We start from the raw sequence: 17,316 nt of genomic DNA on the forward strand, positions 1-17,316 counted from the left end.
CTTTTAATATGACTCTAAGCACATTAAGAATAATGGGTTTTAGATTGGGAAAAATCAAGTATAAATTAAAGCCATGTTAAATAGGAGTTTGGTCTATCTTAGGCAAAGGCTCTTTCTTAAAAAACGTAAGTACTATTATTTTTACACAGTGTCTAATAACATGGTCTCTTAAAAATTATATTGCCTACCCACTTCAAGTTATAAGATAAGTGCAGACAGGACAATATTTTTTGATAATGATAGTATGGCACTGGAATTTAAAATAGCAAAATGACTGACAAGGGGCTTCAGAAGGTACTCAAACTGTTATTTTGGTCTCTGGTGCTTTAACACCTCTATCCCAATAGTAAAGAGTGACTGAGAGAGTTAAGTAATGTAATGATAGGTGACTTATGTTGGTTTTCCCTAGGAATGGCCTTATGAAATAGTCGACTAAGAAAATCTGAATAGCCACTGCCTCATGGGCATTGCTAAATGTATTAGTTTCTTAACAAGACATGGAAAGTGTTAAACATTAAGAACAGATTTTGTTTCTTTAAGATCTTTCAGCCAATCGCTGACTCAAGATTTGCTTTTTGTCAGCAAATAAAGATACACTAACAAAGAAGGTGTTGATTTAAGAGATTTTCCATGGGACTAATTTTTAAAAAATAGAAACTTTTCATGCTATTGAATATAATTCCTGTGAAAAAATCCAATAAAGATTTTCATCCTCTGCTTGTGGATGTTTAAAGTACCTCCTTCCCACCCCCAGATACTGGTCTCTGGAGTTAGTTCTTAGGCTTTGGCTGTGGGAGAGGTGGTGCAGTTCTGGCTGAATCTAGAGCACACCATCAGTCACTCAAAGGCAAGTAAAACCAACTCAACTGAACCAGACTAGTGATTGAAGCAAAGCAAATGAAAATGGGGGAACAAAACTTACCAAAAGTACTACCTTTACATAGTCTTTTTTTACTGAGTTGAGATTGAGATGAACGTGTGAGAAAAATTAAAAGGAGGTGCAATGAAGAGTGTGAGAGTTACACACGTCTTCTAAGCATGTGCTTCCAAAGCTAATCATTTAATCTAAAGTCTTGTCTGAAGTGACATAGTTACTGGTTTAACAAGGAAACATAAATATGGCTTTAATTTTCTCTCACGTTATTATAGTAGATACTTGTATCTCTCCAGCACTTTTATAAACTGTTTGAGGTTGCAGTTTATATTCCCTGTTCTTTTGTTCATGTCACAGTGCCCAGCACAAAGCTAGGTGGAAAGAAGATACTTAATACAAGCCGTAAGAATAAGCAAGGTCTTAAGAAGTGTTTGAGTGGAGTTTTTATGCTTGTAGGTGAATTATATAGCAGAAAAAAGTGTTGTTTGTGTGGCAAATAAAACTTATTACAATGTGTCTAATAAACAAAATATTCTTTTTTGAATATTATTTTCCATGGTGTGTGAGTTGTGAGTGAGGATGGTAGGAGGTAGGACGAAGGGGAATGAAGGTGGGGAAAAAAGATAACACATCCTAAGTCACAGGTAAATTTGCACCAGGCCTAGAAGACTTTCTAGTCCTCTATTCTTTATTGAAAATTGTTCCCAAGACCGAAACTTCAGAAGACTACCATAATGTTATCCTGAGATATATGAGGCCACTGAACTAACACACGCATATTAAATCTTTTTTAATATAAAATTAATACATTAAATTAAAGGTGAGTTAAAGTTTGTACAGCTCATTTTAGGAATTACAACATGGAAAGTAAATACACTGCCGTGTGAGAATACATAGCTTATCTGTCACTGATAGCTAATGAATTCTTTCCCTATTAAAATTTAATTGAAAGTCTTCAATGATATTTAAGCTTTCACAGAAGTGTAAACTACTGTGACTATAATTCACAATGCATTTAAAACAATTATTCTTTATCATTAAAGTTAATAATATGCACATTAACCTCTTATGTAGTCTAAATCAATATTGTAGTTTAAAAGATATGACCTCTGAACAGCTTTGTCTAAATATTGATTTCATTGTCATTTGTATAAGGTATCAAACAAATTACATGCTGCACTAATATCATTAATGCTGCCCCCATAGAGCCTCTGACTTTATGGGTTCTTATAATACAGGACATGACATTACAGGATATTGAGGACCTTATGAAATATACTTGCTGCGTGGACGAGATTAGAGTCCGGGAAGAACCGAGGTGCTGTAAACAGACAACTGCCAGCCCCTTTGCTCTCTGTAGACAAAAATAAAAGACTGTTCTTTAACATGCAGATTGTTGGTTGAGGTTAAGTCTCAAAAGGCAGATTTTTTTTTTCTGCCTCAGAGGTTCTAATTTACCTTCTTGTGATGTCTTAGATATTTAAAGAAGACAGTCTTAAGTCAGATTAAAATGTTGTAATTCTGCAATATAGCAGTTTTCCCCAAATCAACTTGTTTAGAAATTTCTGTTACAAGTTACTGGTCAGATGAATTAGAAAACATATGGATAAAAGTAAAGAGCCTGAACCTTTCAAATGATCACTATAGAATTAAATAAAAACTGACTCAGGGATGGACATGCATCACATTTTCCCCTCATAATTAGCAGTCAAATTATTTTTTGTAAAAAATTACAAATTGAAATATCGGCTGCATAATTTGCATTCTTTGACTTTTTTCCTGGTTCTCTATTTCAGTGAGTAGCAGTGATTAACATCATCCTGTTACAGCTAACTCTATTTTGATATTGTTTAAAAAATGTTTTTAGTTGTACTTCATTTTTTTGTAAAAATTCTTTAACAAGAGATGTAGTTATAATTGTGACACTCTGAGCTGTGGGTGCTCTTTATCCTAAAAACATTCCCCCCAAATCTCTTGTAGGTAAAAGTGACCCATTTTGTGTAGTTGAACTGAACAATGATAGGCTGCTAACACATACCGTCTACAAAAATCTCAACCCTGAGTGGAACAAAGTCTTCACATTGTAAGTAGTGCTTACCTCAAGCTCATTTCCAAAATGGTGCTAAATGACATTTACTTTTGCGGTTTCGTGTGTACATTTATTCTTAACTGATTAACAACTGAGTGCATCTGGGCTGCCTTTGCTAGCAACAATGAGTATCGTAATTGTAATACCTTCCTATAGGGAAACCTGGGAGAAGGCCAAGTCATTTTTCTTTGTTTTCACAGATATTTTTTTAAACTGTACTTTCTATATGATTTGCCTAAGGATTTTGCTCCCATTAACTGAATTGCCAGAGTGCTTCTTCCTTTTATACTTTCTATTGAAATTCTCCTCAATTGCATTGACACCACGCAAGACAAAGCTCTATTTGTTCCTTTGCTCAAACCAGCAAACAATCTGCTCTCCGATTCGGCAGATGCTTTAGTTTTGGTTTGTTGCATTTTAGCACAATAAGAATATTAAGTATTGTCCTAGGTACCCAAACACCCTATCAGTTAATTTTTCTTTTGTTTTAAAAAGTTTATAAACCATGTTGATCATGCACTGTAAAAGCTTCCAGTGCTACACTGTAGTATCCCCTAAGGTCGTTTTTTGTTATTGTTGTTTTTGTTTTTTTAAACTGGGTTTTAGTAATGAACTGTAAACAAGGGAAAACTCCAAACAGAAGTACTTCTTAAAAGTTTTCTAATATAGTTTTTTTGTATTTGAAAATCTTCTGAATTTCTTATTAATTTCTTATAATGTCTCTGCTTCAGAGCCAGTAACTAATCAAATTTAATTATCTGACCAATTTATCTTTAAGAAATTCCACATTTTTATAAGAGGTGAAAGCCCTGGTCAGGAGACTTGCATTCCTGAGACGGTTTAGAGCATGTTTTCTCTGGAATGCATAATTGAATGAATAGGGTTGGTTATTATCAAAGCCACTAATTGATTGTGCCCCGATAAAGCCTCTTCTCACATGTGGTTGCGGTCTTTTAGTAATGAATATATTCATTTTTTGTCTTCTCTTAATTTGTGTTTTCTTGGTAAACAGTTTGATCGAGGAAAAAATGCTGTCAACAATTGGGGATTATTTTTCCAGGAACAAAAATATGAGGAACTTGTATAGTTATTTATTAACATACGTTGTCTTTGGAACATAATGGAATACTCCCTAATTTCTAAATCGTAGGATGGTACAGTAGCTATCAATGTTACATTTTCCCCATTCTGTTTTCTGTTTCAATTAATTTTTACTATAAACCCGACAGAAATAAGTCAACGTTTTCATGAGAGTTATAAACAAAAATATGTCCTATTATAATAAAAAGCAAAATTATATTAAATAAGCTATGACTTGCTAATATCAAACCTGGTGATGTTTTCTGTGGGGTAATATGAAGACAGGAATTATTGTGAGAGGGAGAAGAAGGAAAAGTCTAAAAAATATCAGGACCACTTATTAGTGGTTTGTTTTTATACAATAATTTATTCTGTACCCATCCAGATGGAAAATTACATTTCATTAAAAAATTATTATTTGAAATATCGATGGTGTTCACAGTTCCAGATAATAGGACCATCACTGTGGTCTAACTAAGGTGCATTGTGGGAAATTCTGTCAGATGCCGAGCTACCTTGTGTATGTGTGTATGCAAATAGCATTCATAAAAACACACACGCAAAATCAGCTGGAGCTATCTAAATTTTCAAAAGCATTTTTATTCTTGTTCTCTACTGATGAAGTCTTTGTATTTTCTTACGTGTGTTTATTATGCAGCAACATTAAAGATATCCATTCAGTTCTTGAAGTGACAGTTTATGATGAAGATCGAGATCGAAGTGCTGACTTTCTGGGCAAAGTTGCTATACCATTGCTGTCTGTAAGTTTTATTCACCTGACACACTGCTCTGTGTTGCTTTAGCTCAAGGAAAAAAAAAACCCCTTAGCTCTATATCTGTCATTTCTCAACCAAGGTCTGTAATAAGAACACTAAAAATTTTAACATACTCAATTCACGGCCATGTTGAATCCCATGATAGTTAATTTTTCCTGACAGACTTGATCCTGGTAATGAACAGGTACTTGTCAGAATTGCCACAGTTGTTTTGGGTTCTCTGTCAGTTTCAGCAGCTGGGGGTCAAAGGTCACCGAGGGAGTGTATTCAGTGGAGACCGTGAGACAGACGGCTGTCATGTCCTTTTCCCGCAGATTCAAAATGGTGAACAGAAAGCCTACGTCTTGAAAAACAAGCAGCTGACAGGGCCAACAAAGGGGGTCATCTATCTTGAAATAGATGTGATTTTTAATGCTGTAAGTCTTAACTTTGGCTTTTTTGTACTGCTAAAGAGTTCAGTTTCATGAAAGCTTTTGTTCCTGATTTGTAGAGAATTTCTGTCATTCCTCATTTTCTCTAAACCTTGATGTATCTTGGAGAATACGCTTCTGCCACTGCCTGGCACACCCACACTTTCTGTTATAGTTGGCGGCTGCCGCGGCGGCTGAACTCCAGCCGCTGCCTGCCTGTGTAAGAATTGGAAGTGCATGCATGTGCCACTGTATACATTTATATTTTATGAGCACAGCAGCCAGGACTTTGAAACTTTAGAAATTATTGCAAATTGAACTGCATGAAAAACGTAAACATTTCTATTATATTAATCCATAACAGACACATATGTTGATATATAGGTGAAAGCCAGCTTACGAACATTAATACCCAAAGAACAGAAGTACATTGAAGAGGAAAACAGACTCTCTAAACAGGTAAAAAGCAAGGAAAGATTAATCCCTCTGGGAAGACCTGATTATATCTGTAAAACATCTAACTAAATTCAAATACACTTTGGAGATGTGGAGGGGGGGAAGACTATGAAATTTTTGATCATCGACTCATGTGAAATGGCTCTTTCTTTTTTTCTTTCTTTTTCTCTCTTCCCTTCCTTTCCTTAAGTGATCAAGCAAGGACAATACCAAACTAATAAATTGAAGGGGGTGGTCAAAAAGGAAAGGGGATACTGTAGATGTTGCAGAGAATGGATGTGTATTCATGCATTAGCAAAAGAACGATCATTTTGAACATAAAATACAATTTGATTGCCATGGAATGTGTAAATGAGAACCCAAAAGCTGAGGTTCAAATATTTGTCCAGACCACCCACAGGTATGATGCAGGTGTGTGTAAAACGAGCCCAGCGCAAGCTCTTCCCTCTAATCCACAAGAGAGGGGGCTCCATCTTTTAAGGGAAACCTTCTTAATGAGATTTTGACTATGATTTTTTCGAAGTGAACTTTTATTGACATTTTCAGCTAAGAAAATAGAAAATCAGGAACTCTGATTTTTCTGTCATGAAGAAATTTTAAATTGGGCTTGATAGCTTGTAATTAGACTGATGGATTTAAATTAGGTTTGAATCAAGTTAGAAAGAGTACTAAGCGACCCCTTTAAAAAATGTTTATTTCTAATTAACACAGCTAAAATAAAATGTATTTGATATACCTATAAAGTTTACAGAACTCATTTGTGTGTAAAAATATTTAATAATTTTTGTACCATTAGAAGACTGATTTTTATTTTTAATTCAATCAATTCACCATAAACAGTGGGATCTTGGATTATTTAAAGACAGTGTGTGAGTTACAAATGCAACATCTATCTAAATAGAAACATAGATTACATTTTTCTACAATTAGAGATAAAATTAATAAAAGTAGCTCTTAAAGGAAATGATCAGGGTCCAAGAAGGAAAACAAGTAGGGAGACTCTTAAATTTGAATCAAAGGAATTTGAATTTGAGTACCTTGTTAAAACTAGTATGCATGTACTTGCATGTATATTTACACACAGATAGTTTTTCCCTATGACCTCAGTAAATTTTATATTTCTACTTCCTTAAAATACCAGAGCAGCATTGAAGTATATTTGGAAGTAACAAACTATTAACCTGCAGACATTCTAATTATTAACACAGCTATAGCTAATTTTTGAACATCATCTAGTTCTTTGTATAGTTATAGTCATGCCTTAGTTTTAAATTTAAATTTTAAGTTATATGAATCCCCATATACCTTTTTTAGTAAAAGATTTTGTAAAGCACATGGTTACCATAATTTTTCCCTGACTCCAGAATTATGAGAAAATATAGGTTAAATTCATTCTGGGAAAAAGAAAGGTAGAGATAAAGAGAGGAAGAGGGAAAGAAATAGAAAATGAGATATAATAGTAAGAAAGGGAGAATCCTACTAAAATGGTAGGAAAAAATGCTTTCTATAACAAAGCAATACTTGGCAGGTTTTTCTCTAAGACCCAAAATAAAAACATTCCAAGTTATCCATTTCACTTTGAAATAGCTTAAAATTAAAGCATTAAGGAATCTTAAAACTTCAATAAGATTTAAGAGTTAAAAGTATATTTAAGGTTTGTAGGATGTAAGTAGCAAAAAATGTTATTAATCCTTTGGAGATTTTTTTTTCTTTTGAACAAAGGTAGTCTAATCTACCTGATAATATTATTTAAAGAATATATTTAGCTAAGAAATTGCTCTTATAATTCAGTTTCTTCCGCTTTCTCCAGAGATACTTCTTTTCCTTTAACTCATGAGCCACATTGCTTGGTATATTTTTGTGACTTTATTAACTTTCTGAGTCCTTTTCAAATCACAGTAAGCTTGAAGAATTTTGCAGTGTATCTGATGGTTTTTAGTCCCGCACGTTCTAATAATATTTCATCTTTATTACAGCTGCTACTAAGAAACTTTATCAGGACGAAGCGTTGTGTCATGGTGCTTGTAAATGCTGCATACTACGTTAATAGTTGCTTTGACTGGGACTCACCCCCAAGGAGCCTTGCTGCTTTTGTGGTATGACCATACTGTTATATTGTTATTCATTAAATTCAGTAATCGGAGCTGTGTGTTTCTGTGGCTATAGTAACAGTTATGTTGATGTGGCCATTTTAAAATTCCTATTTTAAGACTTGACTGGACAGATTTGCCGTGGGCAGAACCTGATGGATCGTTCAAGGTCTGAGTCCCAGAATACATCCCCCCGCCCCCCGCCAGACTTCCGGAACACAAACATCTCCGCCAATGTACCATTTTCCCCGTGACAGCTAAAAAGTAAAATTTTATATATTGCATAATCCCAAATCCCAATAGCAGAGCCAAGAAAAGTCCTTAGTGTTTAAAAAAAGTTATAATCTTGACCATCCCCATTTTACTTGTATTTATTCTATAGAGATATTTTTTCAAAATATGGCAATCATTGACAGTAGAATGCTAGCTGGTAATACTTTAACATGTGGATCAATTGGAAGTAGATATGACCTATTTAAGCAGCAATTCATTATTTCTGGGATTTCCAGTTTTTAAAAAGGCACAAGTGAGAATTTGATAGATCCAAATAGTCCTCTAACAATGTTCATCTTGTAGCCTTTTACTTTGGTTGTTTAAAAACTGCTGATAGACCAACTTGCAAAGCTAGAAAATCCGAAAGAATATTCTCCTCTGAGCTTTAGCTGGAATTTTCTGCTTTCACATTATTTTTGCTTATTCAGGATTTCAGTTTGAAGTTTAAGTGGAGTTCTTCTTTTGAAATCCTTTATTTTATTGTCACATTTGTTAGAGTATGGGTACCTGATGCTTTCTCACAGTTGCCAGTTTAGCCAAATATGACTTTATTTATTATGGGGGCTTACAAGAAGAGCCTTAATTAGAGTAACATATCATCGTTTTAGTATTACTATTCAAATGAGTATGGGCACATCTGTTTAGTACTTTGAGCTCTGTCCTCCTCTCAGGCCTTTTATAGGGTTTTCATTAATGTCTGAGCACATGGAACAAAGAGTGTATATGTCCCATTATGTTGTAAGTTACCAGAAAGTTAGGCAGCCTGCTTCCCATAGACATGTTGTTGTCTCCTTAAAGAAAGAGATTGTCATCATCATTAAATTTTAGAAAGGAAGCCCTGCCTCTTTCAAGACTCTTTTATTTAGTTCTTTCACATATCAAGTACTTTCGGCGGGGGTACGGGAGCTGTTAAGCAAACTTTATTATGATTTTTCATTATCATAGAGGCACTTTGATGTTAATGAGGAAAAAATGATACTGAGTTTCTTTGTCTATTTTATGCTATTACATCCAAGTTCCATGATGCCTCGTCACGGACACAATAATATTCTACCAGAAAGATTATGCTGCCATCTTTGATTCCCTCCTTCCAAAGTCATTCCCCACAGCTGTTTGTGAAATTTGAAAACAGAGAAATCTACAGAATTAAATAATTTGTTCAGGAACATTCATTTTTAAAACGGCATTACAATGTGTTTTGGAAGTCTTTATATAATTCATCTGGCTTCTAGATGTCACTCATGTATAGTGAATTCAAGATGGCAGACTTTGTTTAAAATTTCTTTCTGATTAATAAAAAAAAACCCACACCAAAATTCTGAGAAACTTAGGTACATGTACATGATAATACTTGAGTGATTTCACTATAAGAGGGTCAAAATTCACCAGGTAAGAAATGCAGCATCTCTGTTAGCTGGTGGTCAGGTTCTGACAGACTCAGTCCTGTGAAACAAGCTGAATGCAAGGTGCTTGCAACTAAAGAGGCGGCACAATAAGGGTGGGGAAAGGAACTGCTGGCACCAATGGTAAAAAATAGACCACAGACTAATTTGTGAACACACAGTAAGGGTACTTTTGAGAAGAAACAATAATGCTAAATATTTTGTTGGGGAAAAAAGGTGCTGAATTACATTCTATTGAATGTGATGAAAACAATGAATGATAAAACCCAGCTTCACTTAGCTAGACCTGTACTGAGAGTTCCACGAAAACGGGAACCCTGCCTTTTTCGCTGGTACTCCAGCATCACCTGCAGAGTGTCTGTCATCTGGCAGGCTCCAAAATAAGTGGCTCTCTAAACCAATCGACCAACCAGTGAACCAAACTGGAAATTTTTCCTATGTGGAGAAACTTTTTATTCAGTGATGCCAGATAAATAAAGTGTTTTTACCGATCAAGCTAGTTATTAAATGATGATAGACATAGCTTAATGCTGCTGTACCAATTTTCCCTAGACCTTCCATTTACATTCTAAACTCTTTGTTAATCTCTCAATCATTTATTTTAACCTCAGATTAAATTCTAATAGAAAAAGATTTTTATACAATAATAACTAACATTTATTAAACATTCATGTACCAGGAAATTGTTTTTTGGAACACTAATGCCTTTCATGTGTTAATGAGTTTAATATTGCCAATGAACTTATTATGGCACAGACACCACTGTTTTCCAACATACAGAAAAGGAAACTGAGGCACAGAAAAGTTAAGTACCGTGGCCAAAGTCACACAACAGATATTATTTCCTTTCTAAAAGAACTTTTAAGTATGTACTGTGTAATCTTAACAATCAGCAAAAAAAATCTGTTGTAGGATTTTATTTATCTTATAGATACTAAATGATGTGAGTACTTAAAGGTGAAAAATTTCAAATATATAATTGCATAGCCAGAGCCTTTTTAGGCCAGTTTATTGGAAAAAACTGCTTTCCATTAGGGGAAGAGTATGAGCAGTACCCCATTGTTACAAACATATTGTTCCCATCATTCCCTGTGGCTGGCTCATGGTCTATTATTATAATATTGGTTCCACTTGGCCCAGTTTTTCATACATGCAGCTGCCTCACGGACCATGTGCATTTGTACCATTATACAGCTTGGTTTTAGGTCCAGATCAGTGAACTTTATAACATGTAAGTGCCATTTTTTCTATTCTGTTTTATTTTTCTTTTCTAATTTACTACCACAAAATAACTGTGAAACAAAGAAATTAAAATGGAAAAAGAGTAACTCTTTGTCCTAATGTCAAGTAAAGTGGAGAGAATGAGAAATGCAGGGCGGAGCTGCGCTGGCCTCTTCAGCACCATCGCTGTGTGCTGGGGGGAAGAGTCAAAGCCAGCTGCCGATGTGAGAAGCTGAAATCGGCCTACAAGGCGATGGATACAATATAAGTGAACACGTTCCTGGGAACGTCTGTGTTTTCGTGCTCTGAATTAGGTTTTTAAATTTTGCTATGAATATCGTAGGTCTGAGAGCGAACACAGACGGATGTGTTGCAGAAGACACTGCTTGCCTCTTGGAATCATCTATTTGTAGACGTGGCATTGACTCATAAATTGGGCCTAATTTTCATCAGGCTCTTGACCAGACATTTGTGTTCTTATGGATGTCAGTGGGTGCAACACGGGGAGAAAAAGAGTGCACATTCTCTCTTTCTCTTCAGTACTGTCATTTCTCACTGTAATGAGCACGAAAATAATTGGACAACTGAGCTATCAGTAAAAGGACACACTTCAGTGTGCGTCAAAGAATTATTTTACAGGACAAACTTTAATCTTTAAATGTGATTGTAGATAATTTGTGGTACCATCTGTCCATTTGGAATTGTTTTAGCCTTTTCTGTCGTTATACAGTAAGTGCCGCTGTGTTTAACATTAACATTTGATATTTTACACATTTAATTTCTGTTCTGCTGTGTGGTCCTTAGGGAATGGAGTGCTAGTGCTACATGAGAGAGACAAAGTATTGATCAGTTAACATTTCAGCTACATTTATGTATGTCGCAAAATTAATGAAAATGCCAGACAAAAATGTCAGAGTGCACAAAAAGGTAGAATTTAAATTTGGTAGTTTAATGGAAAGTTTAAGATGTGCATTATCAAAAATGTCCTGTTGCCTTTAAAGTACAATTCCTAACAGAGTAACTACAGAGAGACACATATTTTACTTAGAGGAACAATGAACATGAATTATGAAGGGATGTCAACTCCTCAAAGTACTCTGTGCTCCAAAACGGCATGTTTGAAGGCTTAACTGTTACTCATAAAATACATTTGTTTCTGTTCATATCTGACGACTTCTGGCTTTGACCCTCCGTACTGACCAACCTACAAGGCAGGCTTCCTACTGAGATTCTCTCCCTAGGTTTTCCTTGGTATCCACGCGTTCCTTTTGTGTCAAAACTGAGAATTACCTCCATGGCAGTTCATCGAGGCCACTCTGATTCATTACTCGTTCCTTTTGAGTCCTTTTCAAACGCCTGGTTTTCCTTTGCTTCCAGATAATTTGTGCTCCACCTTCATTCAATCCCCATTTTAGTAAAGGATCACACTCGGGACAACAGCTACTCTCAGAAAAGCTGGACCATTATGCAGGAAAAGAGAAAAAAACAGGGATGATGTATGCAAAGAAAGACATGGGGCAGCTCTGTGTAGCCAAATGATGAAAAAAAAATGGAGGAAGCACAAGCAGAGGAGGAGGAACTGACTCTCAGAGCCGGTGGATATTAACACAATGTTCTGAAGACAATAAGCTCTTAAGGATTCCTTATCAAGTACTTCCTGAGTAGAAAACCTGCTGCCATTAAATAACATATGGATTTTTCTAAAAGTTATTACATACAATAAGGACATTGTAAGTGGCCTTCTTGCTCAGGGGCTACAAAGGGAACGTTGCTTAAGGAGAAATATCAGAGTGAAGACAAAGGCATGTCTCTGTCACCAGTAGTTCTGGTTTTAGCATTCCTGTTACTGAACAATGTGGGGTGATTGTACTGCATGTGGAAGATGACTTTGGGTTTCCAACAGAAATTCCTATTTTAAAAGCTTTCAGAGACATCGCCACGACTACACCAAGAACATTATGCTTCAAGTCCATGGCAATATTCAAATGATTTTTGTAGAAATTTTTTGATGTTCTTGTTGCCATGATTTTATTTTAGGATTAGGAGAAAAATTGGAAATGTTCCAGATGTAGTTTTTGTTACTTTCCTGCAATAGCAAAACAGAAGGACACCCCCAAAATCAAAGAAACAAGTACCAAAGCAAAATTATCTATAACTGTTGGTCATACCCCTATATTCTTGAGGTAATTCTAAACCTCCATGCCCTTCTTCACTTATACTTTTCTCTGATATAAACACTAAGGTTAGGACACAGTATTTCCAATGTAATGTATAGAAATTTTAAAGGTACTTTAAACATTGCCTTCACAAATGTGTGAGGAAAGAAGAAAGCCTATATATCGAATGGAATTTCATTGATTTAGAAGATGGTATACCTCCAAAGTTGCCTGAAATGTCTTTTACAAAGTCAAAGATTACTGACAGCTAGAAGATTCTAATACTACAGTTTTATTTTCAGTAAATAGATGGTATGCCCAATTCATATGGACATGCTGGCACTTTAAATTGATACTCAAAATATAATTTTCCCCAAATTTGTCTGAATTCCAAGAAAGAATAATTTTTTTAAACATTGGCCTATGAAAAATTAGATTTTCTTAATTGGTGCCTCTTACAAAGCAGTGCATATGAATTCTTACAATTGCATCAAAAACCACAATTTGGAAGCAAATTTAGTTTTAGGATTGATCACAATGAGCTAAGATCACCCCTGAATCAGGAAATGTAGCAAATCAGATAGTAATGCAACAAAGCATTTGGACTAGATTTCTCTAACCCTTCTTGAGGAATGGTGTTCCAGTTCAGTTTGGAGGTCTGTTGAAATGTGTGGTCTTTTTGCTTTGTTTTTGTAGCTGTTATATATAGAGATACAGCACTTCCTCACATCACTGCCTAGTTCTCTTTAAATGAGGGCAACACACTTCTTTGGTTTTTATTAATAGGCGTTAGCAAGAGGGCCTCCTGCTCTTTGGAGGGAGGTAATCACATAAGCCACAGAGTGTATTACTTTCTGTAAAGCTTATTCCTCTTAAATTTTACTTCATATTTATGATAACAACAACTTAATTCTTATAGCACATGCCACACATTCTATTGTCTCTACTCTCCCTCCTGTGTCCTCTAAAGCAGGAAGTAGTAAGATGCTATAATCTGGGGACATTTTCTTCTGGGGGTGATTTGGGGAAAATAACTTTATTGCACTTTTTCTCAAGTATAGTGCTGTTGTGCTATATTATAATCAAACACAAACCACAGATACCACCAAGATAACTATGATATGATATTGGATCTAGGAATTAGCCTTCTCATGAACTGTAATGGTATCTGCAGTGAAGGTTGTGGGGGCGGGGTCAGTGATGCCTCACTGTAGCCCCTTCTTGCTGTATGGCTGCTGTCCCATTCACCTCAAGGAGCCTCTTTGCATCACTTTATGAGGTAGTTTTAGTCTCAAAACCTTTATGAGACCCTGAAAAATACTGTGCATGGTGCATTTTATAAGAAGTTGACTAAGATCAAAAATTACAAAATGATAAAATCAGAGCTGTCTGCTTCCAGATTCCTAAACCAAAATTCTCATCCTCTGAAGAATTTTCTACCTTCCTGCTTTAATTTAAATTGTTAAGAACATGCATTCTGAACCATAAGCAAGCCATCTTCACTGCAAACTATTTTCATGTAAAGTGTTTTGTAAAGAAAAATGTTTCAATGAGTAAGATAATTATATGGTTTATTTTAGTAAAATTTTAGAAAATAAGAGTAATAACTTTTCAAAGATTTTAAATTATAATAGAAATACACTCATTAATAAACTTTAGACAGTAAGTTCACTCTCTACATATTTTAATGCCCCTTTTGTATCAAGTAAATATTAAGAAATAGTAGAATGCTTTCTGTTATCCATTTTTTCTACTTTGATCAGATATGAAGATATACCTTAAAATTATTAATGCATTAGAGTTAATTTACCAAGTGAGAAGCTACCCTGAAATGTTGTTAAGGAAGTTGTTCCTGTTTCCATTGCCTCTTTTCTAGCCGTTTGACCACATTTTACCATGACAGTCAGAATTGGATATAAAGACAGTCATCAGTCTTGCCACAGTACAACTGGACCTTATGACTGTGCTTTGGTTGCCCCTTCTACTCTGCTGTGAAGACAGAGGGCCAACACTCAGCAAGTGGCAACGTTAGAGATCAGGAACAGAGTGAGGATGAGTGACTGCTTCTTGTGTTCACACCAGTTATCGGCGACTGGCTCAAAGGGAGGCCATGCAGAGAAATTAGAGAAAAGCTAAGACACAAGGAAAGATGGAAATTATATCAATTGTAAACAGATAATTGGATAAAAACCAAAGTCAATCCTGATTTTAAGGATGGTATCAAAAATTTTAGCAATAAAACTTGGCTTTAAAAAATCTTAAATCAATCTCTTTCATATTCACCATCTAAGGAGAAAAAGTTGATTTAATGTAATGAATACTAAAGAATATGATTTTGTCAGAGTGTTGATTTTCAGAGGGCTGTGAATCATCGTGTTATCTTACAATTTTTTTTCTCTTCTCAAAGAACCAATTTTTGCCCCCTTGGGTGCCACATAGCCTCCATTGAGAATGCATGCTCTAAATGAAGTTTAATGTGAGTTTAACTATGTTTGCTTTCATAATGTTTGGATCTGCTATAGTTTGCATACAATGCAAATTATCCCCATAGATATTCAGTCTGGAGAAAGAGAATTTGTAATCTCTATACAAAATCATTGACTACATTGGAGTCTGACTAAAAGAAAAATTGTGTTTGGTTTCATATATGTAAAAGAATTAAGTCTTCTCCATATGAAAATCCATATGAGAGTTTTCTTCTCTCCACCAATTCCAAGGGTGCACTGTTGTGCTTCACTGAAATGAAGAAGTGGGGTGAACATTAATTCTGGCCTAAGTAGTCTAACATCTCTCATTATGAGGGTTTGATAGGTTTTGTCCATACTTTGCACTATATTTATGACTAATAGATAATCTTTATATTCTTAAATGAATATCATTATGTCAGAGATATAAAAGCATACTTCATTAGGTTCAATTACCTATTAGATCTTCATAGGAAGGGCAGGAATGAAGGTGGTAGAGCAGGAAAGTCATTTGAAACAGTTAAGATACATGTTCTACTGGCCATTCTACATGGCAAGTTCCCCAGTTCCCCACAGGAATGACAAAACTTCTACTACTGCAATATATCAATACTATATAAATATATGATGTTTTATACCCACTGTACTAAAATACAAATAATTTCACTGCATTTTCCATAGTTGGCATTCTATGCAGCTCCTACCAAGCAGACTTCAGGCAATGCTTACATGTTTCAACTAAGAATATAGCATCCACTTTTGTCATAAAGTGTTGCTGAATTAAGTATTATTTCCCATAGTCAATTGGATTTAATTTAAAATAATAGATCACCAAGGTGTAAAGCAGTCCACTAACCAAAAGTTAGTATACTGAGGTAATATAAAAGAGGTGTTATATGTTTGAAGTGATATTAGGAAAGTGATGGCTGCTACTCAGAGAAAATGAATTCGTAAATATAGAAACTCAGAGAGCTGAGTTTGCCTTTTCTAGTTAGGCAGCAGTACTGAAAACTTGTCTGATTTGGTTTTAGATTCTTTTAAATAGAGTTGGGCTCTTCCATTGCAAATCCTATTGTATCTCTAAACCAGGTAGCTGGTATTTATAAGACCTTTAAACCTAGGATCCACTAGTTTGTCTGGTCAGGCACTGTTGTTTACATATCTAAAATTCCCAGAATATGAGCCTCCTACCATGGTTTTATTTCTAACTCCTAAATATTTTTCATATAGGCTCCTACGCTCCAAATAAGATGTAAAAGTCTGTTTTGTAAAGTAGTTGCTTAGACCTTGGGTCACATTTCCTCATTAGTAGCAACATCACATAGAGCGTGTTACAGATGCACTCACAAAGCCTACGGAGCCCCTCACAGAGTACTGGCAGTAGAAGAGGAACATTACATGTAGGAAGTGGATTCAGTGAGATCACAGCTGGGTGCTCAGGATGCTAGGAGCACATCTGTCCAATATCAGCTTCAAGATAGAGCATCTTCCTAGTGGCAAAGGCAGAGTGGGCTTTGAAAGGTTCAGATAAAAGAAGAAGAAGATGACAGTTGGAAAGGGAGTCTGGACATTATTTTACAATAGAGGAAATTAAAGTGCTATTTGGTAAAGGGATTGACTGAAACACTAACTCTATTTCTCCCCCACTTGCTGGTAATGGGGGCTCCAAAGACAGTAGCACTGAGAAGGCAAAAGGTCAAAGACAGAGATAGAAAGAGGGGGGAGGGAAGAGAGAGAGAGAGCTTGAGAGATTCTGAAGTTAATAAGTCCTTAATTAAGAAAAACTAAGTGTCTGACCTTATTCTGTAGAGTTCTAAGGGTGTAAAGTTGGACTACTGATCATTGGTATTTCCCGTTAAAGAATGTGTTGATTTTGGAGGGCTGGAATTGCCTATTTGAAATAGGAAGTCTGAGTTCACTTTGCTTAGTATTATACCTGTGGTTTAAGCAATAAGTGTATATCTTATGTTTTGATGAACTTTTCTATCAGTTGAGGTCGTATCACACAATGGCTCCCAAAAAC

The 17,316-nt window shown here is 35.4% G+C and overlaps 1 protein-coding gene across 15 annotated transcripts in view; it reads left to right on the top strand.

The window, feature by feature from the left end:
* MCTP1 (multiple C2 and transmembrane domain containing 1) overlaps positions 1 to 17,316 on the top strand; it is a 458,878-nt gene that overhangs the window by 300,417 nt on the left and 141,145 nt on the right. For 13 of the 15 annotated variants that reach the window (XM_053911814.2, XM_053911815.2, XM_053911828.2 and 10 more), the window contains 5 exons: positions 2,855 to 2,957; positions 4,702 to 4,804; positions 5,134 to 5,235; positions 5,614 to 5,688; positions 7,662 to 7,781. In XM_053911814.2, the coding sequence (XP_053767789.1) occupies positions 2,855 to 2,957; positions 4,702 to 4,804; positions 5,134 to 5,235; positions 5,614 to 5,688; positions 7,662 to 7,781 (503 nt within the window). Of the gene's footprint in view, positions 1 to 2,854; positions 2,958 to 4,701; positions 4,805 to 5,133; positions 5,236 to 5,613; positions 5,689 to 7,661; positions 7,788 to 17,316 lie in introns of those variants that run through there. The other 2 variants (XM_053911857.2, XM_053911844.2) reach the window with 2 other exon arrangements.

This window comes from Desmodus rotundus, chromosome 1 (genome assembly GCF_022682495.2).
Source record: "Desmodus rotundus isolate HL8 chromosome 1, HLdesRot8A.1, whole genome shotgun sequence".
NCBI classification, from domain to species: Eukaryota; Metazoa; Chordata; class Mammalia; order Chiroptera; family Phyllostomidae; genus Desmodus; species Desmodus rotundus.